This window comes from Eublepharis macularius, chromosome 5 (assembly GCF_028583425.1).
Source record: "Eublepharis macularius isolate TG4126 chromosome 5, MPM_Emac_v1.0, whole genome shotgun sequence".
Lineage (NCBI taxonomy): Eukaryota > Metazoa > Chordata > Lepidosauria > Squamata > Eublepharidae > Eublepharis > Eublepharis macularius.
In genome coordinates, this window is record NC_072794.1 from 124,574,067 (window position 1) to 124,599,697 (window position 25,631).

A 25,631-nucleotide genomic window follows, 5' to 3' on the forward strand; every position below is an offset into this window, starting at 1 on the left:
AAAAGACAGAGATCTCTCAGTGTCACAGTGTGGAAAAGATGTTGGCAGGTCATTTATATCTGCTCAGGAGGGGTGGGGTTGAGCTGAGTCATCCTGTAAGAGTTTCCCAGGGTGTGGAATGCTAATGGAGGGAGGCTTCACTGTATCCTGAGGAGGTTCTTTTGCATATGGATTGGTGCTTGATGTACTAATCTTCTCTGCAGGGCTATTGTCAGGTATAGAGTGCTTTGTTAGCCTGGTGTTTTCAGGGCTGGAAACCATGCTCTATTCATTCTTAAAGTCTCTTCTTTCCTGTTGAAATTGTGCTTATGCTTATGAATTTCAATAGCTTCCCTGTGCAGTCTGACAAAGTAGCTGGAAGTGTTGTCCAGTATTTTAGTGTCCTGGAATAGGATACTGTGTCCTGTTTGAGTTAGGCTATGTTCAGCCACTGCTGATTTTTCAGGATGGCCAAGTCTGCAGTGTCTTTCATGTTCTTTTATTCTTGTCTGGATGCTATGCTTTGTGGTCCCGATGTAAACGTGTCCACAGCTGCAGGGTATACGGTATACTCCTGCAGAGGTGAGGGGGTCTCTACTTTAGAACTTTCAGTACTTTAGACTTTAAGAATGAATAGAGCATGGTTTCCAGCCCTGAAAAACACCAGGCTAACAAAACACTCTATACCCGACAATAGCCCTGCAGAGAAGATTAGTACATCAAGCACCAATCCATATGCAAAAGAACCTCCTCAGGATACAGTGAAACCTCCCTCCATTAGCATTCCACACCCTGGGAAACTCTTACAGGATGACTCAGCTCAACCCCACCCCTCCTGAGTAGATATAAACTACCTGCCAACATCTTCTCCACAATGTGACACTGAGAGATCTCTGTCTTTTGGTGCTACACCTCTGAAGATGCCAGCCACAGCTGCTGGCGAAACGTCAGGAACTACAATGCCAAGACCACGGCTATACAGCCCAGAAAATCCACAACAACCATCGTTCTCCGGCCGTGAAAGCCTTCGACAATATATAGGAAGAAAGAGCTCTGTCCAATCATGATGATTCTCTTATAGACTGTCTATGAGGCCTTCTGTGAGGAAATCATTATGCACATTGGAACAAAAAATCCCAACTTCAAATATGTGCTAATAGGGCTTGAATTTGCTGAGACTTGAGCAGAAAGAAACCTTGGAGTTGTAGTGGATAGCTCAATGAACGCATCAATGGAATATGCTACAGCAGTTAAAAACACTATGCTGGGGATTATTAGGAAAGGAATTGAAAGTAAAACAGCCAACATTATAATTTCCCTGTTTAAATCTATGGTGTGGCCTCATTTGGAATAATGTTTGCAGTTCTGGTCACGATATCTCAAAACAGACATTGTAGAGCTGGAAGAACTGTAGAAGAGGGCAAACATGATGATTAATGGTGTCTCAGAAAGAGGAGGGGCCATGCAGGGTTTACCATGGATGGGACATCCCTGCCTCCCCACATCCCCCTTCTTTTCCTTCTGCCCTCTTCAGCCCTGGAGCAAGCAAGGGCTCCCATCACTGAGGTTGTAGATGTCTACAGTATGAGTTTTTCAATGAATCACCAAATTTCTCAATGATTTCCATTAGAAAAGTTGAGAAAGTCCTCAGACATCTTCATGCTGTACATTTGGAATGAGTGAAATGCTTTATAGAACAAGGTTTTTCTCACTCAGATAATTATTTCATAGGAGTTTTTTTCCATCGAATTTTTTTTAAAAGGCTTCAAACGTTTTAATGCTACACATGTTGGGTGTGAAAATCTTGCTTTAAGAAGCATTTTATTCATTCTAGAAGATGAAATATTTCATAGGAGTTTTTCAGTGCTGTCCCAATTTTCTTGTCAATCAGAAAAAATAAAGAAAGATCCTCAGGAGAAAATGAGGGGGACCCCCCCCCTAATTTTTCCAGGCCTTCACATCTGTAGTTCTTTCTTGCTTCTTTATAAACCTGGAGTTGTTATTCAGAATAATGGTATGTTGTCACACTTCACTCCCTTTGAATCTCTCCTCAAAACTCACCTTTTCCATGAAGCCTTCGGCTCAGTCCCCTTCCTTATAGAAGCTATGCTTAAGCATATGTAAATAGATTGAGCATACTTTCTTACTGTATTAATGACTAGCTTCCTCCCCTCCCTTTCTGTCTCTTTATTGTCAGTGTTCATAGTGAAAGCCTCTTTAAGCAGAGACCCATTTTCTTGTACTTTATAAAACATGTACATCATTGGTATGTTAAACCATTAATAATAACTGAAAGGTTTTCAAATAGCTGACAACTTTTAATTTAGATTTTGTCAGAACTTGAATGATTCACCCAGTAAGTTCTTTTTCCACCAGAAAGTGCCTCCCATCAACGTCTGGCTTTTAAAAATAGTTTTGAAAAGTTTTGCAAACTCGTATTTTCTAAAAAAGAAAGGGAAAAAAAGTAAAATGATGTTGATCTCCTCTTTCTTCTGTAGCCTCAAGATGATCATGAGCCTTCCTTCTCCTTTTGTGACACCCTTGGTTGTTTCCACTGTCAGTGTCTTTCTTCATCAGTGTCCCTTTCATAATATGAAATGCTGAGTTCATGAAGCTTCCAGGTGCTTCTCAGTCTCTCGTTCGCTTCCCAGTGCTCTTTTTGGCTGCATATGAGCCTTAAGAGGTCTATGTCAAGCAAGGATACTGACCCTGGATGTAGAAATTTTCCTTTAGTGTTTGTAGGTCTTAATTGGGCACTGCTTTCTGATAAGTGGATACTTCAGTTATAATGGTATCTGTGTAATCTGGAAGTCACAGCTGGTGACAGATACCACAGCCTGTTGGTTTATTTACACAACCTCTGTGCTACACAGTGCTGTAAACATTTTACAGCTTAAAACAAGTCTCATGAAACAGTTCCCAGGCTAGAAGCAGACTATTAAAATGCTAAAAGGTCAACCCATTAATTAAAAGCCTGGATAAAAATGATTTGCCTTGATGCCTAAAATGCAGTAGAGTAAGTGATAGATGAAACTCCAGGGGAAGAGCATTCTACAGACAAGGTGCTACCACTAAAAAAGCCCCGATCTGGTCAGAAACAGACGAGCAGCTGGTACAGTTCTTTTAGCACAAGGGTGATATATTTTCTGTAGTTTGGTACTTTTTGGACTGGTTGAAGTTTTTAAACTGTTTTAAAAGAAAGCATTGTGCAAAATTCATTACAGTAAGCTAAACTGGATGTGATCTGAGCATAAATCATCATAGCCAGCTCATGTTTTTGAGGAATGGCTGTAACTCATCAGCTGGAGCAAGGACAGGGGCCAGTGGCGGCCTCTGCCACCACCTAGCTGTCATCGTGGCAGCGGCAGTGGGCCAAAACCAGGGAGGTTATTAGGGTATGCCAAAGAAGACAGTCTTCACCTGCTAGTAGAAAACAATGATAGAAGGAGACAGATGAATCTCCATGGGAAGGGAGTTCCAATGTCTTGGAACCACAACTGTGAAGGCCATTTCTCAAATGCCACCAGTCTAGCCTCAGATGGCAGGGGCACCTGAAGCAATGACTTCAAAGATGACTGGAGTGGGCAAGTAGGTTCAGATGGAAGATGGTTCTTAAAGTTTGCTGGCCCCAAGCTGTATAGGGCTTTAAAGGTCAATACCAGCGGCTTCCGGTTTGGGATTCATGGAGGTCTAACGCAGCTCCATTTGCGGAGCTGACCGGACTGCCGTTTTAACCGGCCGGAGGGGTGAAAATAACCCGCGGCCGACTGCTCTCAGGCGGGGAGCAGGCAAAGAACGCTCAAGACCCTAGGGTGAGCTAGATCTCGGACGAGGGGGGGCTCTACTCAATGAGTCTCCCCCCCGATCCTTGAGGTCCCACCTTGTGACGGGTCGGCTATAATCTCTGCGGCAGTTTTGGGGCCAATTCGGCTGGCATAAGACCTACATACCCAAGCTTCGATCGGGGAGGGAAGTTGAGAGGAGAATTCAAGATCGAAACAGCGATTACAACCCGAGAAAGTTGAAGAGAAGGTAAAGATCGCTATCTCTTGAAACGGGACAGATTGACAAAAACAGAGAGGAAAGAAAGTAGATTTTTAAACTGCAACAGACTAGTGAAAAGGAGGTGAAGACTCGGCAGGAGTTGTATTTTAAAAGAGACTAAGTTTAAAGAAGTTATTACAAAAATCGGACTATTGTTTTGAATACCTGTGGTTTTGGAGCTGTGGGAAAAAGACACCATCGCGAGACCTGCTGTGGGAAGACGGGAGACAGGAAGTGCGTAACAACAATAGAGTGGCTGGAGAGAAGCGGCCCTTGCCGAAGGACAGGAAGTAGGGAATCGCCATTTTTGAAAGGGGAAGGGTCGCGGCTTCAGCGGAAGAGGAAGTAGGCCATTTTGGATTACAACAACATAGAGAAACCATAGAGAAAAGACGCCCGACATTTTGGATACTTAAAAATTTAATTTTGGCAAAGATTGGGACATTTGAAAAAAAGGAAAACGTTTAATTATACGCCACGGAGCTAAGGAAGAGAGCAGATTCGTGGGAGCGAGCTAAAGCAAGCCCCACGATGTCGAAAAAAGAGTGGCAATCGGCAATAGAGAATCTGGACAAAAAACTTGTAGACATGATGAAAGAACTTAAGGACACGAAATTGGAGCTTATTAAGGAGGTTAAAGAAGTTACACAGACAGTAAAGTCGGAGCTGTCAGAAGTGAAAAAAGGCGTGGAAACGATTAGTAGTGAATTACAAGGAACACAGCAGAGAGTCAAAACAGTAGAAGACGCGATGGAGAATTTAATAGACACGCAACAAACAGAGATGAGACTGGTGAAGGGGAGGATGTCAGTTGCAGAAACTAAACACATGGAGAAGCAGCTTCGTTTTCGTGGTCTGCCAGAAGTGGAAGGGAAGTCAGCGCAAGAACAGATGACTGAGGTGTTGGCTGAATACCTGGGGAAGGAGGAGGAGGAAATTGTGGCTATCCTAGATGTGGCGTACCGTGTGAACTCGAGAATTGCAACCCAGAGGAAATTACCAAGGGATGTGATTGTGCAGTTTACAACTAGAAACATGAAAGAGAGGATTGTGACAAAACAATTTCAAGACCCATTGGAGATTGATGGCAAGACGATTATCATAATGAAGGAACTGCCCAGATCAGTGTTATTGGACAGGAAAAAATATAAAGTGCTAATTCAGACTTTGAAGGACATGAATATCAGGTACAGATGGGAGTTACCGGAAGGAGTGTCCTTTGAGTTTGGAGGGGCAAAAAAACGCATCAGATCTGAGCGGGAGATGGAGAGATTTATTAAGGACAATGAAAAAGACTTACCAACAAAACCATGAATATGGAGTGTAAAGTATTATCTTGGAATGTAAATGGACTAAACTCACCGAATAAGAGGAAAAATATTTTTCATTGGCTACTAAAACAAAAATGTGATATTGTTTGTTTGCAGGAGACCCATATCAGAAAACAGGATGTAAAATACTTAAAATCTGGAAAATTGGGCAAAGAATTTGTAGCGGCCTCCAACAAGAAAAAAAGAGGAGTGGTGTTGTACATAAAAGAGGAGCTGCAGCCAAAATTTGTTATGAGAGATGTGGAAGCTAGATTTGTAGCAGTGGAATGCAATTGGAATTTAAAGAGAGTGTTGGTAGTCGGACTTTATGCACCTAACGGTGCAAAGGAAAGCTTCTTTGAGGATTTAAGGAAGCACTTAGACGATCTTGTATATGACCAGATAATTCTTGCTGGAGACTTCAATGGAGTGACAGATTTGGAACTAGACAAAAAGACTACAACAGCACAAAAGAAAAGAGGACTATTGCCAAAGCTTTTTTTTTAGTTGATTCAACAAGAGACTCTCGAAGATGTATGGAGGAGAGAATATCCTAAAACCAGACAGTTTACTTTTTATTCTGCAAGGCATCTTACATTATCAAGAATTGATATGATCTGGACCTCAAAAGACTTAGCGTTATGGACTAAGGAGGTAGAAATAATGCCGATGGTAGGCTCAGATCACAACCCAATTATGTGGAAATTTGGAAAAAGGAGAAAAAGGAAAGCCTGGAGAATAAATGAGGACTTGTTACAGGAAAGTGAGAATATGGAAATATTGAGAAGAGAGACAAAGTTTTTCATACAATACAACGTGAATAAAGAAGTACCAACCAGCAAAGTTTGGGACGCGTACAAGGCGGTTGTAAGGGGCATACTAATGGACTTAAATGGCAGAGCAAGGAAAAAGAAAGAGGAGAAAAGACAAGAGATTGAGGAGAAAATAAAAGCCAAAGAAGCACAGTTAAAAAAGAGACCAGGAAAAAAGAAAATATACCAGGAAATCAAAATTCTTCAAGAACAGCTAACAGCAATGAGTAATAAAGAATTGGAGTGGAACCTTAAAAGACTGAATCAAAAAGCGTTTGAGGGCGCTAATAAACCTGGGAAATATTTGGCATGGCAATTGAAGAAGAAAAGGGAGAAGAAAATAATAAATAAAATCTGTGAAGAAAATAAAACGTACCTGGAGCAGACTACCATTAGTAGAGCCTTTTATAAATTCTATGCTAAGCTGTATAATAAAAAAGAAGTAAACAAAGAATCAATAGCATCATATTTGGAGAAAACCAAACTTCCAGAAATCTCGGAAGTTTGGAGAAATAAGTTGAACAGTGAAGTAACTGATGAGGAAATAAATAAGGCAATACAATCCGCAAATCTAGGAAAGGCGCCAGGGCCAGATGGACTTACGGCTAAATTTTATAAGACAATGGCCAATGAACTGGCACCATTCCTAAAAGAGGTGATGAATGGAGTTTTTAGGGATCAAAGGATTCCAGACACTTGGAGTGAAGCGAATATATCATTGATCCCAAAAGAGGGCCAAGACCTGACTAACGTGAAAAATTACAGACCTATATCATTACTTAACAACGATTATAAAATTTTTGCGAAGATATTGGCGGAGAGACTGAAGGGGTGGCTCTCGGAAGTCATAGAGGAGGAACAAGCAGGCTTTTTGCCAGACAGACAAATAAGAGACAATTTAAGGACAGTGATCAATGCTATTGAATACTATGACAAGCGTTGTGATAAAGAGGTTGGTTTCTTCTTTGTGGACGCTGAAAAAGCGTTTGACAATTTAAACTGGGACTTTATGTTTGCCACTATGGAAAAGCTACAACTGGGAGAAAGATTCATCAGAGCAATTAAAGAAATTTACAGAGACCAGACTGCAGCAATTGTAGTGAATGATGAACTGACCAAGAAATTGACGATTAGTAAAGGAACAAGACAAGGTTGCCCATTATCTCCATTGTTGTTCATTTTAGTATTGGAGATTCTGATGATACAAATACGACAAGATGAGGAAATACGAGGAATAAAAATAAAGGACTATTCATATAAGGTCAGAGCATTTGCAGATGACATAATGTTAATTGTAGAAGATCCATTGGAGAACATGCCAAAAGTGATAGACAAGATCAAGGAGTTTGGAGACTTGGCAGGTTTTTTCATTAACAAAAAGAACTCAAAGATATTATGCAAAAACATGACTAAGCAGAAACAACAATTGTTAATGGAAACAACGGATTGTGAAGTAACTAGTAAGGTGAAATACTTGGGAGTTGAGCTGACTGCAAAAAATATAGATTTGTTCAAGAATAATTATGAAAAATTATGGACTCAGATAGAGAGAGACTTGATCAAATGGAATAGATTGAACTTGTCATGGTTGGGTAGGATTGCAGCAGTTAAGATGAATGTGCTACCAAGAGTAATGTTTTTGCTACAGACAATACCAATCATCAGAGACTCTAAACAATTTGAAAAATGGCAGAGGAAAATATCAGATTTTGTTTGGGCAGGCAAGAAGCCTCGAGTGAAAGTGAAAGTTTTACAAGATGCAAAGGAAAGAGGCGGAATGCAACTGCCCAACCTGAGACTTTATCATGATGCAATCTGCCTAGTTTGGTTAAAAGAGTGGATGACACTAAAGAATAAGAAACTATTAGCCCTAGAGGGATATAAAAAAATTTTTGGATGGCACGCATACCTATGGCATGACAAAGTAAAGGTCAACTCGATGTTCCTGCATCATTTTGTAAGGAGAAGTTTATATACAATCTGGAAGAAGTATAGAACTTACCTACAAGAAGGAACTCCCTTGTGGGTGGTTCCGTATGAGGTGATAGACCCGAGAGCTGTTGATAATGAACAACAATGTTTAACATACAAAGATATAACTAAAATTGAAGTATCTAAACTTAGAATAAAGACGCAAGAGGAACTATCACCTAACTATGATTGGTTCCAGTATAGACAGATTAGAGACTTATACAACTCGGACTCTGCAAAAGGGGGCATACGAACAGAGAACTCGGAACTAGAGCAGACCCTTTTTAAAGAAGACAAGAAAAGAATATCCAAGGTATACCAAGTACTGTTGAAATGGTATACTGAGGATGAGATAGTTAAAACACAGATGGTGAAATGGGCTATAAATTTCAATAAAGAAATAACAATGGAGGCATGGGAATACTTGTGGAAAACTACAATGAAGATAACGACATGTACTAATATTAAAGAGAACATCTACAAAATGATTTATCGTTGGTACATGACACCAAAGAAGATTGCGCTAGGGAACTTGAACACTTCAAATAAATGCTGGAAATGTAGGAAGCATGAGGGCTCCCTCTATCACATGTGGTGGTCGTGTGAGGTAGCTAGGCAGTTCTGGGGGGAAATAATAAGAGAAATGAATGAAATTTTACAGTTTCAAATAAATAAGAACCCAGAACTCCTGCTGCTAAACTTGGGAATGGAGGGAATTCCAGCCCATCATAGGACGTTGATATTTTATATGACTGCAGCAGCTAGACTTTTGTATGCGCAGAAATGGAAAGTACAAGAAGTGCCAACTATTGAAGATTGGATCTACAAATTGCTGTACATGGCTGAAATGGACAAGATGACAAGAAAACTGAGAGATCTGGACTCAGGGCAGTTTAACACAGACTGGGAGAAGCTGAAACAATATCTGGAGAAGAAATGGGAGGTGGGAGGAAAACTGTGGCAGTTTGAGAACTACTGAAGTATAATAAAAGTATAAAAGAGAGGGGTGACTTTACCGTGGGAGGAAGAGAAATGTGAATTTATAAGCAGTTAGATTAATTGATTGAGATATATATAGATATGTAAAGATTAATTGATAGAATATGGATAGAGAATAATTAATGATAAGGTTTAAACATGAGGATTGAGTAATTAACAATATTTTCTTTCTTTGATAAGATTTATATGCACCAAACTGAATGCATAGAAGAGTTAAATTGATTGATTATGTGATGAGTTATATAGAATTACCATAAAAAGATGAAATGAGCAACATATAGAGAACAAATCAAATTGTTTGATTTAAATATGGGAAATTTTTATGGTTTATGATATATAGGTTTATGATATATAGAAATATTCAAAACTGGAAAATGGGATAAATTGTTTATTTAAAGACGTACAGTTTGGGTGTATAATAAGTAAAGGAGTCAAAGATGTACTGCTTAATATAATGGAGAATGTATATTTGTTTTAGACAGAGGAATTTAATAGAAGTAAGGGAAAAGGGACAGAGGGTAGGAAAGCTGTTGGAAGTCAACAAAAGGGGGGGAAAGGGAGGGGGTTAGAAACGAAAAATTAGGGGAAAATTGAATGTAATGTAAAAATAATAATGCTCTAACCCAATAAAAAAATTTTCTAAAAAAAAAAAAAGGTCAATACCAGCACCTTGAGTTGAGCCCAGAAGCAAATTGTGAGCCAGTGTAAGTGGAACAAGACTTGAGTGATATGGTCCCTTTGACCCACTCTAATCAGCGTTATGGCTACAGCATTCTGTATGAACTGTAGTTTCCTGACAGTCTTCCAAGGCAGCCCCATATAAAGTACATTGCATTAATCTAATTCAGATGTTATCAAGTCATGCACCAAAATGGCAAGATCTAGGAGTGTGCAATTCAGGTTTCCCGTTCAAGATAAATATTCAAATCAGACCCAAAGATTCAGGATTTCTGATTTTGGCACAGCATCATGGGCTCCATCAGTCAGCTGGAGCAAGGACAGGGGCCAGTGGCGGCCTCTGCCACCACCTAGCTGTCATCGTGGCAGCGGCGGTGGGCCCTCCTGCCATCCAGCTGGTCATCGCGGCTTGCCACTTCGGGATTCAGGTTATTCTGGATTGTCGAAGGCTTTCACGGCCGGAGAACGATGGTTGTTGTGGGTTTTCCGGGCTGTATTGCCGTGGTCTTGGCATTGTAGTTCCTGACGTTTCGCCAGCAGCTGTGGCTGGCATCTTCAGAGGCGTAGCACCAAAAGACAGAGATCTCTCAGTGTCACACTGACACTGAGAGATCTCTGTCTTTTGGTGCTACGCCTCTGAAGATGCCAGCCACAGCTGCTGGCGAAACGTCAGGAACTACAATGCCAAGACCACGGCAATACAGCCCGGAAAACCCACAACAACCATTATTCTGGATTGTTTTCCCATTTTGGGCAAACCTGAAGCGGGAATCTTGAAGCAGGAAACCTGTGGACACCTCTAGCAAGATCTGTCCTGCCCAGGAAAGCTGGTGAAAGGCACACCTGGCCACCACTACCGCCAGTTTATCCAACAGGAAACATGGGTCCAGCAGCACCCCCAAGCTATGAACCTGCTCCTTTATGGGGAGAGCAACCCTATCCAGAGTAGGCAATATCTCCCACCAGGAATACCTCCAATTAGTTGGGATTAAGCCCTTATCCCTTCCAAAACTTCCTCCAGTTTTCATGGTTCACGTATCCACAGCCTCCCTGGCATCTGCTCAGAGTGTAAGATAGAGCTGGGTGTCATCCGCATGTTGGTGGGAACTCAGCCCAAATCTCTGGTTGATCCCTCTCAGCTGCTTTATGTTCATGTTGAAAAGCATGGAGGACAAGACAGAACATTGCTGGATCCCGCAGACCAGAAGTCAAGGGGTGGAATGGCAGTGTCCCCAGCACCACACTCAGAAACTTACTTTTGAGGTAGGACCAAAATCACCACAGAACCATGCCTTCCAGTCCCAACCCCAAAAGGCAGTCAAGCATGATACCGTGATCATTAGTATCAAAAGCCGCTGAAAGGTTACATTCCTCCTACTTCTCAGCACAGCTCATGCACCTGGGTAACCAAGGATGTTTCAGTCACCTAACTAGGCCTGAAACCAGGAATCCCTTAAGTTGCCTAGCCACCACTCAATCACTTTGCACAAGAATTTGAGACCGTTTGAGGCCGGACAGCAAGATGCCTGACCACCACCTGGGAGCTACAAACTGGGTGAAAATGAGTAAACCCTCTGCAATGAGCCTGTGGGAAGGTACACAAATGGGGGCAGGTGGGGGGGAAGGAAGGGAGCCCGGTGTGGCTCCCCACAATACCACCTGGGCAAGTTTCATCCCCCCCTCCCCTCTTACACCTATTTTGCTATTTTTGCAATTGGTTGCATATTAGTTTCTGAGTCTGTAGGCCTCGGAATCTAAGCTCCAACATAGTAATTACGCTGCGGACCAAGGAGACAGATTGGCAAATAGTACTGCAAAATTTTATCAATCTCAAGGGGGTTGGTTTGTCCCTGAAGCTCTTAAACTATTTAAGGCCATGACTTTAGCCCAAGTGATATATGGTTCCTTTATGGGGCCACCCAGCACGAGTTTCGTACCACATGAAAGAGTCCAATCTAAGTTCCTAAGAACCATTCTACAGGTTCCTAGGTGTGTGTCAAATGCAAGGGTGAGATTGAAGACCGTGTGTTTGAAAGTCGAAGTCTAGGTCTGTGTTTCATCCATATATATGTGGTTAAAGGGACATTTTAACCTGCAGGGTCTATTCCCCCTGATATTTTGTGACAACTTTCAATCTAACTGTTCTCCCTCTGAGGTGGAAGGCATCTTGGGTAATTCCCACCATCCAATCAGGGAGGCAGGAACTAATTTTCTTCCTCTTCCTGTCTGGCATGTGGGACACCCTCTCTTCAATACTGTTCCTGCCTCCAGGGAGAGCAGTCTAGTAGCAGACTAGCTCTGCCATTTTCTTATTAGGATTTCGGTTTCACTTTCACTTTCCCATTCCTACTCCTTTGCTCTTCTCTTCCTCTAATCTTTCCTTTGTCTTTCAAACTCTGTTGACTTAAACTTTCATAGTTTCTCCATATCCTCTTGCTGTCCTCTCCTGTCTCTTACTACTCTCCCTGGCTGACTGAGAGGATCACAGCATCCGCCTACAAGATGGATGCCAGGGATTCTGAGGACAGCTTCGTAGACAACAGAGAGGAATGCTCTCCAGTATTTGCATTGAACGTGGTGGGGATTGATGAAACCAGTGCTGACATGCCTCCTGGCTTGTACGTGCTCCTGGTAACAAGTCGGCACCAACATGCCTCTGCGTGGTCTGTGTGGTCTCCTGGCTACAAGTCAGCCTCAGAGCCACAGAAGAGCTTCAAAAGGCCCATCCCTACTGAGCAGGAGATGGAAGCATCTGCATGCTCCTGCTCTGCATCTGGAGTCAGCATGTTACCTCAACCCAGGCTTTTGGTGGGAAAAGACACCAGGAATCTCCTCAGCTCCAGCGCCACAGTGAATGTGCCTATGCCAACCTCCTGGCTGGAGATTCCACAGCAGGCTTTTCCCCTTCAGATCTACTCACTCAAGCTGGAGGAACGGGACTCTTGGGATCCCTCGCTCGCGTACTCCACGACTCCAGGTATTTGTACATCTGGCAGCACCAGTTGTGCTGCCTCCAGGGTGTGTGTGTGCTGCAGTGAATAATCCAGGGTCCGCAAGCTCGACCAACTCGTGGGGTCCCCAAGCTCGTGGGGAGTCGTTGAGCACTGCAGGCACTATCCCCCCAGCCCCTTGTTAGGCCAGTCACCGCTAGCAGGTCATATCGCAGCACCTGGACCTGTTGCATGAGGTCATCCAAACAGTCCCCCTTCGCTGATCTGCACCCTCCGATGGCTCCGGCAGCCCTTGCTCCGGATAAACACGTTCCCACTGTCGGAGCTCCTGCGGGGGTACCCAGCTTGAACCAGTCAGGGGTAAAAAAGGGGGCTCCCAGGCGACTGAGCTCTCCCACGGACCACATAATGCGCCTCCACGTAATGGCCCGCGGCCTCATCCCACCATAACTCTGGGCCGCCACTAGTTGGGCCCTCCACTTCCAAGGAGAGTTGGAATGTCTCCCAACTATAATCCACTCCGGCCTCTTGCCCCGGCTGTGTCTCCGGTATAGCTGATAATTGGGGGTCCGGATAGCTGCTGAGCCCTGTCCCCATGGAGTAGCGCACAAACAATGTCCCGCAGCGCCGCTCTTTCTTCTCCCTCGGCCGAGGGGTCCATTGTCTCGGGGTGGGTAGGGAGGACCACGATAGCTGTGTGGCCCCACTCCAGGGAATCACCCCCGGTCTCACAGAAGTCCATCCAGCTGTCAGCACTGGGTCCGGGGGCCGGGCCAGTTGGAGGCAAAGGTCTTCCGCATCCATCGTTCCCAGGTCGAGTGGCTCAGTTGACAAAAAGCCGGTAGCCCTCTCTCTGGGGTACAGGTTCGGAGGTGAAGGGTAGATTCTTAACAATATGTCAGTCTGTGGAAGACAGGATATGTTGAAGATGACTCCCACCCCTTTCAGCAAGAAATCCAAGCTCTCTTGAGTAAAAGGGTTTTAATAAGGTATCGTAGCTTCACCATATATATGTCCATAGGTTACACAGAAGCAAGCAAAGGCATCTGGCTGTACACAGGTCCCTTGTTAAGAATGACGCATTGAGTACATGATACCTTATATCAACCCTGCTACACAATCCCCCCCCCCACTTTCCATGCCCATCCAGCTGGGCACAATCAGTCCTGAGGGAAGAGAAGGAGCTGTCTCAAGGCCCCTGCGGTGAGCCATCAAAGAAAAGAGCTCGGCCGTCCAGGGAACTGGATGGGAAGAACGGAAACAGGCTATTGCAACATACACAGGGCAGGATGGCAATATGGAGGGACTGTGGGCAACAGACCTGACAAAAGGTCCTCTCATTTCCAGAATATTTTGAGAGACAGCTCAGGACTGAGTGGTCTAAACCATCAGCCAATAAGCAATTCCTTAATGTGGTTAAAAAACAACAACACCTGTACTCACTAACTTTCTTTGCTATGAGATGTTGCAGGTACCTGCGATCGACACTCTAGTGGCTACACTTCAGTCGTCTGGGCTCCTGTCAGAGGATGGGCAAGGATCAGTCAGAGACATCTTAGACAAGAAGAGAGAGGTCATGCTGAAGAGCGCTCATGAGGCCACGGCCATGGCTATTAAGGCTACAGTCATTGTCTCCATTGCCTCCAGAGCATCAGGAGTATGGATCAGAAAACTGATCCCACTTCTCCCATACTCCAATAGATGCCCCCCTTGAAGGGGCAAACAGAATTTTAAAGGCTAGTACCTTCAAGGCAGTCACCATCCTGGATGCACTTACCTTTTCTTCCAGGACTATGGTCTCAGCAGCAGTAACAAGTAGGCACCCTTGACTAAGAGCATGGCCAGCAGATTTACATTCTAAAAATATCATCCTGGCTTACCACTTTCAGAGAGACAAGCTATTTGGGGATGCCCTGGGAAAGATCTGGGTTGAGACCGAGGACAAAAGAAGTGTTGCCAAAAACACTCAAAACAATCTGAGAGGCAATCCCTTGGCCCTCAGCCATTTTATTCACAACACACTTTACTAAGGTCTAGGCAGGATTCCAAGCAACCATCCTGGGGTTAATCTAGACATCCCTTTAATAAGGAGGGTCCTTTAAAAAAACCATTTGTAGTATAGTGATTAAGTAACTGAACTGTGATGCAGTACTCTGTTGGTTCAAATCTCACTACTGCCATGAACTTAACATATGGCTTTGGGTAAACCATTCCTCTCAGTCCCAGCTTTCCAGCTGTATTGTGGGGGATAATGCTTACTTTGTCCCAAGATCAAACAGACAGTTCTTCACACATGGAAAGAGATCTGACCTTGATACTAAGCTCTCTAAGATAGGGCTTGCAAGCCATCCCTGTGAGAGGCCAACTACTCCTTACCATCAAGCCTGGGTCGACACACAGGTGGACGCCTGGACCTTAGAAATAGTCTCATGGGACTTCTGGGAAATGAAGCAGTGAGGCATGACAGTTGAGTTATGAGCTCTCTGTCGTGATCTTCCTGGTACCTTGGGACCTGAGAATTCGGGCCCCCAAGACCCCCCCACGGAGAGGGGAGGCAGGCTGGAGCAAGGCAAGGGAGCTCAAGGGGACCGGCAGCCCCCTGGAAGACCCCATGCTGGCTTGAAAGGCAAGGTCCGGGGAAGAAGCCAATATGGCTACGAAGATGCGGAAGCCGAAGTCTGGTTAGCGAATAAACAAAGCAGATTCTTGGCAAGACATATCAAAGACGTTTGAAAGACTGAACAAAGCGACCTGAATCTTCCCACCAAGTAAGGAGATTGTTTTATGACTTTATGAGAGCTAACCAATTTCATTAGGAGGTGATTTATTAACCTCTGGCAAAGCGGCCACCCCTACAAGTTCTGGGAGGAGGGAAACAGATGAAGGAGTGATTGTAAAGAAAACTCTCCCAGAAGAGACTGGAAAGCAATACATTCTCGAAACCATAAATACTTTAAGCGAAGCTTTTCACCACTTTCAAGAGAGTTTTACCAAAATATCTACAAGCAACTCTGAAATGGCTTCTTTGGAGAAAATATTTTCCAGCTTACAAGTAATTGTTAATTGGATGGCTAAATTGTTAAGTAAAGCAGATCAGATCCTTGGAGTGGAGGTGAATAAAGGCATTGTGAAAAATGATACAGAAAAAATTTCTAAAGGGACAGAGTTAGTTGAAAGGAAATTAGAGCGGAATGAAAAAAAAGTTACTTTGCAAGATGGAGGAACATTCCAATACCCCATTCTGAAAATGCAAGTCATAGAGAAGAGAGGGGAGGGCCAACCAACCAGAGCTATGATGAGAAAACTTAGCATGCTGCTTCTGGACAATGGAAAAACTGTGCAACGTATCTTCGGGAAGAGAAGTGAACAGAAAAACAGCAATATTTTTACTGGCCCCCTCCAGAACTGGCTAGAAAATAAGAAAAGCTCTTGTTGGCTATCTAGTGTGAAAGAGAAAATGATCCACCTTTCTACTGGGAGAAAGAAGAAGAAATCGGAATGAAACTGAAATTATGATCCAACAGTATAGGCTTAATCCTTTATGTCTATCTTCTTTTCTAACATGTTATACTATTAGTGTGCTCTGAAGGGATAACAGGGAGGGGGATGGATAGATCCTTAGAGCCTTCTGGTTTTATTAGCGTCTTTTGAAAGAGAGAAAGAAGGAGGAGCATAGATTATGATTTAAATCTCCTCTCTATGCTTAATGATATGTAATGCATACTTATTTTAAGCCTAGATGTTTTATAACATGTTAGATACTGTATATTTACTTTTAAAAGACTTGAGATTATGTGATAACTGGATCTTTGGAGTGCTTCAACTATTCCTAGATTTTAGCTTATCTTCTCTAGAATATAAATTACTGTTTAAGCCAAAGTTTTTTATATATTTATTTGGTTTTCTTTTTCTAGCCTCACTCCAGTATATAAGGTTAGATGGCTTGTATAAACTGATGAAAGAATGAGGGTAGATTGATATAAAATGTATTGTTATATTGATATATAGTAAGACGCATTAATCTTTCCGTTTATATCTTTTGTCTCCTCTTTTTTATTTTGTTTTTCTATCTTATCCTCTACTCCTGGACTGATTAAGGGATTAACTATTCTGGCGAAAATCTAAGGGATTGGAAATGTGATTTATACTTAATATATGTAAAAGAAAGAATTATGAGAAATGAAATGAGAAATAGGATAAGTGGATAAAAAGCACTGAAATAAAATAACTGATTGGAGAGCTTAAAAGGGAAGATTGAAGGAACAAGAGGTATTAAATGTCTATGTAGTGGCTTTCTATATTCATGCATTGATGATATGATGTCTTGTACACGAATTTGTTACTGGAGCTTTTTTTTGGATCCTTTATGTAACTTTAAAATTAAATAAAGAATATTTTTTTAAAAAAAGAAATAGTCTCACAAAGCTATTCCATACAATTCAAAAGCTACCCACCAGAATGTTTTGTCATCTCTCCCCTAAACAAAATCTTAACTCAAACTGTAATCCAACACCTTCTGGGCATTCAAGCTGTGGAGCATGTTCCCCACAACGAAAGAGGATGAGGGAGTCTACCCTATCTTCATAGTCCCTAAAAAGAATGGGGACTGGAGGGCATTATTAGACCTCAACTTTCGAACAAGTTTATCAAATTGCGTCACTTCTGAATAGAGACTCTGCACTCAGTCACAGAGCCCATTCAACCAGAAGAATACATGATATTTACAGATTTCATGGAAGCATACCTCCATGCACCAATTCTGACAGCCTATCAACAATACCTAAAATTTTCCGTGGGGGAAAAAAAATCAATTGGCAGTTCTGAGCCATCTCTTTTGGCCTGTCCACTGCGCCAAGAGTGTTCACAAAGCTCCTGATCAACCCCATCGTATGTCTCAGAGAGAGAGGTAGTCAGGTTCACTTGTACCCAGATGATCCCCTGATCAGATCAAGTAAAAAAAAAAATCTCACCACAACACTTAGTTCACCATTCAGTTCCTACAAAGCTGGAACACCTGGGTATGATCACCAAAAGAGTGTTGTCTATCCCTCACCAAAGAAAAGGTCCGGAAGACCAAACAGCTGGCGAAGACTGTCATCAGAGTGCAAAATCACTTCTCGCTACTCAAACTGATGGGTTTGCTAGTGGCCAACAATAATGCGATACCTTGGGATCGTCTACATGCAAGACCACTTCGGACCTTTCTCAGATCTTATTAACAATAGATCATGGAGAAAACAGATCTTCCCATTCAGGTACCTCTTCAGATCAAAAGATTCATGACCCTTTGAGGACAACAAATATTTACAGATGCAAGCATCGCAGGTTAGTCACGTCTTCCTATCAATGTCTTGGAAATGTGAGCAATTTGTCTGGTCCTGTTCCAGTTCAGAGATCAGATAGTGAACTGATCTGTATGGACAAGGTCGCAGACAAGACATATGTAAACAAGCAGGGGGGATCCAAGACCTCGAGGCAGCACAAAGAGGCAACAAGGATACTTACCTGGGAGGAAGGTCACCCAGCCTTGATCAGAACTTAACACACAAAGGCATATCCAATATCCAGGCAGACTGGCTGAGCAGGTAGACCATTCAACAAGGGGAACAGTCCCTTAAGAAAGATCTCATCTAATGGATAACATCCCACTTCACAACGCCTCAAGGTCCTGTTTGCGTCCCAACACAACCATCAACTACCAAGGTACTTGACAAGATTTGTTCCACCCACAAGCAGATGCCCTGACATTGCAGTGGCCTTTAGGCCTCCTCTACCCGTTACCACCCTTACCAGTAATAAACTCTTGAGAAGGATCAAGGAACAGGGAGCGAAGTGCTAGTGATTGCCTCTTGGTGGCCCTGCAAACTGTGCTTTTCCACATTCCAACAGATAGTGATATCTGCACCCCTCATCCTACTGACCTCTCCGATCATGTTACAACAGGGAATGATTTGGCACTCTCATTTAGACTCACTCTGCTTAACTGTGTGGAAATAGAAAGGAAAACCTTCCTAAGATGGGAATATTCTGGAGAGGTGGCCGACTCCTAACATCCCAGAAAACAGTTCCTGGTCAGAATTTACAATTCATCTTGGAAAGTCCTCATTCAGTGGGGCCGGAGGGAAGCACTGGACATTTTACATAGCTCTGACCAAACATTTGAACTAGTCAAGGATGTTCCTCTGAGAAGGCTGAGTATGAAGACCATCTTCCTCATTGTGGTCACATCTGTCAGAAGAATCTCAGACCTACGCACACCATCAGTCAGACCTGAACTCTGTATCTTTCACAACAATAAGGTGATACTTGGTACTGTCTCCACCTTTCTTCCAAAAGTCTATTCCAAATTCTGTAGGTTGCAAGAGATAAGGCTACCATATTTCTACCTGTACCCTAAATATTCTAGGGAAAGGCTCTGACACAACCTAGACATCAGAAGGAAGCTCAAGGCCTATCTGCCCCAAACAGTACAAATCAGAAAGTCAGACTTAGTGTTCATCAATATATCTCCCCTCGATTTGGGGAAGAAAATCCTTCAGCTGCTGTAGGTGCCAATAGCAAAACATACACCGTTGAAGCTCACAAAGCTCTCATTGTTGAGGTTCCTAATGGAATAATGGCTCATTCTGTGAGGAGCGCTGCTACCAATAGAGCACTACACAGGAACACTTCTGTAAAAGAAGTCTGCAAGGCAGCGACATAGTTGTCAGTCTTGACCTTGATGAGACGCTACAAATTAAATCTATATGATTCAGCGGACGCTACCTGAAGTAGAAAAGTTCTGTAGAGCATGATCTTGGACGAAGACCACAACCTAACCAGAAAGTGGAAACTGCTTTGGGAGCACCCAAGTTGTCCTCTGTTTCAGAGGAAGAGCGGACCTTTGAACACTTACTGTGAAAGGTCCTTCTCCTCTGAGGAAAGGAGGACATCTTGCCCTCCTCGTGTCTTCTTCCTCCTCTACCCTACTGTCTCATTCTTCTACCTCTTCTGGGTTATGCTTTATTCGCAGTACATGTTAACGCAACAGGTGTTTTTTCTCCTAGTATTGACAGTTGCTGAATGATAAATTCAATGTTACTGCTTTGTGGAGTCGCCTAAACTTGAGAGGGTGTCCCACACGCCAGACAGGAAGAGGAAGAAAATTAGTGATTTTCCTGATTGGATGGTGGGAATCACCCAAGATGTCCTCCTTTCCTCAGAGGAGAAGGACCCTTCACGGTAAGCGTCCGAAGGTCCAGTTAAAGACTGTTCAAAGTTGTGTGCTGATAATCTGTCTCTCACCTCAAATGCTCCTATCCTGTGAAATGGAGCACGCAAAAAAAACCCCACCCCAGTTAAGAAAAGAATTGACGATATAGAACAAACCAACTGCTCCAGCCTACAAAACACCAAGGTTTGGGTAAACATTAAATACTTTGCAGAACTGGCAAATTATTTAACAACTCTTGAAGTAAAATGGTTTAGAAGAGCCTTCTCTTTGGCAAGGTGCTCTGCCCTTCCTTCTACCAAACTTGAAGGCAAGTACAAGAGCATTCCTTTTACTGAAAGGTTCTGTATCTGTCACTTAAGGGAGATAGAGACCATGGAACACGTTTTTTTTTTATATGCCCATACTATAAGGCAGCACGCAGTGAGATCATTACCCTGTTGTTCTGAAAAAAACCGGGCGTCTCAGAAAAAGCTAGACTTGAGTTTCTTCTTTCTGATTGAGATGCCAAGATTATTTACCAAGTAGCCCGCTGCTGTATGGCAGTACTCTGGCTAAGGAAATTTTACATTATTTAGATTGTAATGTGACTGTTTTATATTCTTGTTATTATATCTAAATGTGGATTTTAAGCATGTATATCTTTTTATATGTTTAGTCTAAGGACCGCAACAATAAATGAATAAAAAAAAGTTTCTGAGTCCAATTCAGTGTGCTATTCATGACCCTAAGAGATGGATCCTCGTACATAAAAAACTGCCATTCTGGATATGATTTCATTATCAGATTCGCTTCAGTTAGTGCAGCAGTGCCTTTTGGCTGTTCCAACCCCTGCAAGGGTATGTTCTGCTGCTGTCTGAAGGCTTCTTCTGTGGCTGTTCCAGAGTTAAGTTATTTCTATAGGAAATTAGAAGATCTACATCTTTCTTGCTGCTTAGGAGGGCTTGTGAAACAAAACTCTTTAGATGAGGCTTCAGCTCCTAAAGATGATTGCTTTGTGTGTGCCTTGAATTTTAAAGTTCTTTTTAGATGGTTTTTGTCACAACTTGAGTCCTCAGGGGGAGCGGGTTGGAGAGGAGATCAAGAGCAAAAACTCAATACTAGGGGGCGAAAGCCTCACCTCTCAAGGTAATGGGAGCCACCACCAGTCCCTCTTGACTAGCCCTGAGCTTAGAGACGAAGGAACAAGTCTCCATCTCTACTGGGTGTTAAACAAGGAGTCAGCCCTGCAAAGTTTCGACTCCTGCATGCTGAGTTCAACAAAACAATTACTTGGTAGCTTTAGCCAAATTAGGCTGAGGTACCGGTTTTAGATTGAAGCCCCCAAACCCAAATAACACCACAGAATTATAATCAACAAAGTTTATTAAGAATAGTGCAAAAGATTACAATAATATACAAGAAAACAAGAAAACTATGTAACTATCCTAAAATACCGTACAGGCCATGATTCCCTACCACAGATGTTACCTTGTCAGGTCAAACCACAGAGTCCAACAAAACTCCGACGGTCCAAAGGCTCAAGGTGGCTTATAAGCAGCTAGTATCCACAAACAGCTCACAAGATAGGATGAAGATCCTTGTTTTATGCCAGGCTGCCTGCAGCATGGCCAGATCCTGCTCCACCAATCGGGGTGTTACTAGAACATGTGACTACGTTTCTCTGCAGCTGAGACATGTTTGCATTCAAAACAACTTGCTGCTTCCAGTGTTCTTTGAGATGAGATGGAAGGCAGTAGAGAGCCATCCTGGTCTGTCGTCTTGAAACCCGCTGATCCCATAATTTCACTTGCACCTGTATTTTATCTTATCTCTCTGAGATTGCTAGCTCAAAGTACAGCTAATTTCCAGAGATTTCTCTTCCTGCAGCATGACTAGGCCCAAAGCCTGAACCAAAAATTTAGAAAAGCAAATAATCGGACTAGACAAGGTCAGCTTCTTGACAGCTTTAATTTTGTTGACTTCGGAATTATTTTTATTTTTTTGCTGTTACTCACTGTGAATCCCAGTCTTCTGTGAGAAAAGGTACAGTTATAAGTGTTCTAAATAATTATGTATGAGGAATTATGCTGTAGACTTTATCCTGTAAACTTAAACAGAAGTAGTCCACACTTCAGTCTTTGTTTTTTGTATAGCTTAACATAGTCGACTGTGAACAATATAAATATGGATCCATAACATAACTTCAGTTATGCCTGATAGCCTAATCTTCAATTTGAGACCAATTCGGATATCAAGGGCCTTGTATCTTACATTCTTCAAGTATCTGGTTACTTGCTATACTTAATCCACATGTCAGAATCATGCCCTATATGTTGAAAGCAAACTAAGGATTGGATCCAGCTGAAGACTTCTGTTGCCCAGGAGGGAAAGTGATTTGTATTGATTCCCTCCTCTTGCTGCAGACCTCCTACTCCTTCCTTGTGCTATTCTGGGGGGTTCTCTGTTCCCCAGGAGCAGCACTGGATGAGGCCTTTGAGGGACTATAGCGCGGGGGGGGGGGGGTGGCGGGGAGATGTAGGGAGCAGAGGTCAGCAGAGGTTTTGTATGAATTTTTGCAACCTTTTAAATGCATGCTTACAGTCAGTCTGTAGTAAGTAAGGAATAAGGGTGATAGATAATTAGAGTCCATGATATGGAATAATATTGGTATGTGTGGTGCAAATCTGATTCAAAAGTCAATTGTAAGTCTGGAATAGCCTCTCTCAGTGTTTCAGAGAGAGCTGTTTTATTAGTCCAATTTTAAACTTATTGAACTAGTCAGACCTTCAAAATAACTTGTAATTTTCTTTTTATTCTACAGAGACTTAAGTCATAATCATTTGTTATCCTCTAACTGGAGCATTGGTTCATCTGTTCAAGCTCTACAAGAAGTGTAAGTGTAAGCTATCTGTGCCATTATGTTCTATGGGATTTTATGGTGACAGGCAGTTATTAACTGACCTATCAATAGACTCAACAACATCAGCTGTACCATCTCAGGTTCATACACCTGCTCATCCTCTTAATATAATTTATGCCATCACGTGTCAGCCATGGCTTTCCACCTTCTACATTGGACAAACTGGCCAATCCCTTTGACAAAGAATTAATGGACCTAAGTCTGACATCAGAAACCAAAACATTCAAAAACCAGTGGGGGAACATTTTAACCTTCCAGGACATTCAGTTGCTGACCTAAAAGTAGCAGTTATTCTGCTGAGGAATTTCAAAGGGAGATTAGAAAGACAGAGTGCTGAATTGCAACTGGTAACAAAGCTCAAGACAATGCATCCACCTGGATTGAATCAAGACCTGTCTTATTACCAATGCTGATATCTCCACACCCACTACTCCTCTGCATACCCCACCTTATCCAATCAAGTCTGCTATTATCATTCACCAGCTATTGTCGTTTACCTGCTATTGTCGTTCTGCATCTGAAATCACTCCACTCTCCAGGACAGATGGACTCATATTCTAGCTGTATCTGAAGAAGTGACTCGCGAAAGCTCATACCCTACCACAAATTTTGTTAGACTTTATAGGTGCTACTGGTCTCTTGCTCTTTTCTATGGCTACAGACAGACTAACGTGGCTACCTATCTTGATCTTTCTCTAACAGGAAAGGAGAACTTGTAAACTGACCGGCCAGAAGCTGTAGAGATGAAAAAGACTGTACTTCTCATATTAATAGGAAATATCTAGCAAAATCTTTGGCTGAAGTCTTTTAGTCATTGAATATAATATATGTTCAGAGTGGGCATTGTGAGCAGCAGCATCAGTTAAAGCAGTGGTAAACAGCCTGTGGCTCTAGAGCCCAATGTGGCTCAATATGGAACCATACAAGGCTTTTTAAAAAAAAGAAAATGAAATCTCTAAGGCATTACTTCTCACTCCATGGTTCATGGAGAACCACATTGACAATTACCCTCAAAAAAGAGCCACATTTACTTCCATCCCTAGCATGAGGCCTGCAACTCAGAGAGGCTTGCAGCTTTTCTGTTCTTCTAGTGGCATCTGTTTCAAGATGAGAACCAACTGACAACTATAGTTTTCCCCAGGCAAGAGCGTTGCCTACCTTTCTGAAACATAGGGTCGGTGCGAGACTGCTGAATGGTCCTCAGAAGAATCATGGGCGGCATGTCAAAGAGCTGCATGTGACTTCCAAGCCACTCAATATATCACTACTCTGTTAGCAATGTAGGTGGGCTGCTGCATTAACCAGTATACAAAGTGAATGGCAGCCAAAGATGCTTTTGGAACTAAAGAGCTTCTTAGAGGTGCTTTACAGAAAGGGATTACTGGTCACTGGTCACCTCTTATCATTTCCAAGTGCCAACCATGTGCAGATCTATGCCAATGCACTAAATTGCAGAAAGTTCTTGTTTTGCTTATTGAGACGCTGCAGGTATGCCACATCCTAATGAAGTACTAGTGACAGCCATTGTTTAGGCTGCAGAATCTTAGTGGATTATTAATCAACAAGTCAGTTAACATGTTATGTAGTTTCATTAAGCCGAATTTATTTATGTCATTTATAGTCCACCTTTCTCAATGAGACTCAAGGCGGATTACAGTGCAAGATTGGTACAGTCAATATCAAGGACATTTCCATAAGTAATGGCATAAGGTAAATAAATACAAGTTTACAAAGACATAGCATTAGTAAGAATCCAATACACGGTTGAAGAAATACTGAAACAGCATAAGCAATGCTAGGACTGATGACAACATATAATTACCAAGTAGGATCATACTTGAAACACAGGTAGCACATAGAAGCACATACTTAAAGCCAACAGATAGTATGTAAGGCAACATAGTGGTGAAGTGTATAGTCCCTAACTCATTAGCGAAGCATCTGAGAACCCCTCCCAACAATACAGCTCTCCTATCTATCTAGCAGTGGGAGATCCTGTGCTTACCTGTATTTCCTTACCATGTAGATCATCTGTCATCTAAATTAAAAATAAAACAGGATTCTGGTGACACCATGACTACTGCACCATAAGTTATTTCAGTGCAAGTTTTCATGAGCCAGAGCTCTCTTCATCAGATGCATGAAGTAAGTTCTGGCTAACCAAAGCTTATGCTGGAATAAATGTTAGTTTTCAGGGTACTACTGGTCTCCTGTTTTAGGAATTATCATTGTGAAAGGCAATACACTCAAATAGTAATCTTTTAGCTTCATCCTCGGGTTCTTTATATAAGGAATCATGTTTACTATTCCTTATCTCAGTCATCTCTTGCTACCTGAGTTTCCCGCCTAACTGGGATGACCAAAAAAACTGGTATTGCTCATTTCAGTAAAGCAACTCTCCTCTTCGTTATAATTGTTTGACTATTCAGACTTCTGTTAACTTTTGAGGAATATTCCAGCTTTCTTTCTTGCAGATGTCATTTACTAAGCTGAAATATTCATTAAACACAAGTGAAATGTTCTACTTGTCTCATTGACCTGTGTTTTCATAGCACTAGTAAAGAAATCTCTTTTTCAGGAAGATGAATTACAACGAGCTAACTGACATTCCCTTCTTTGGTGAATTGACTTCTAACATCACACTTCTCTCGCTGTATGTAAATATTTAGTTTTTTTAAAAAAATACTGTTTATCTTAAATAATGTAGGAAAAGTCTTCTGGTGAGAAAGTTGTTAAAGGGAAATGAAGTATGAATTAATATTTGAAAACTACATG

The 25,631-nt window shown here is 42.2% G+C and overlaps 1 protein-coding gene across 2 annotated transcripts in view; it reads left to right on the forward strand.

The window, feature by feature from the left end:
- Positions 1-25,631, forward strand: part of LRIG2 (leucine rich repeats and immunoglobulin like domains 2) — a 91,425-nt gene that overhangs the window by 29,069 nt on the left and 36,725 nt on the right. The window contains exons 1-3 of one of the 2 annotated variants that reach the window (XM_054979645.1): positions 22,758-22,829; positions 24,478-24,566; positions 25,435-25,509. In XM_054979645.1, the coding sequence (XP_054835620.1) occupies positions 25,439-25,509 (71 nt within the window). In that variant the 5' untranslated portion in view covers positions 22,758-22,829; positions 24,478-24,566; positions 25,435-25,438. Of the gene's footprint in view, positions 1-22,757; positions 22,830-24,477; positions 24,567-25,434; positions 25,510-25,631 lie in introns of those variants that run through there. The other variant, XM_054979643.1, reaches the window with a different exon arrangement.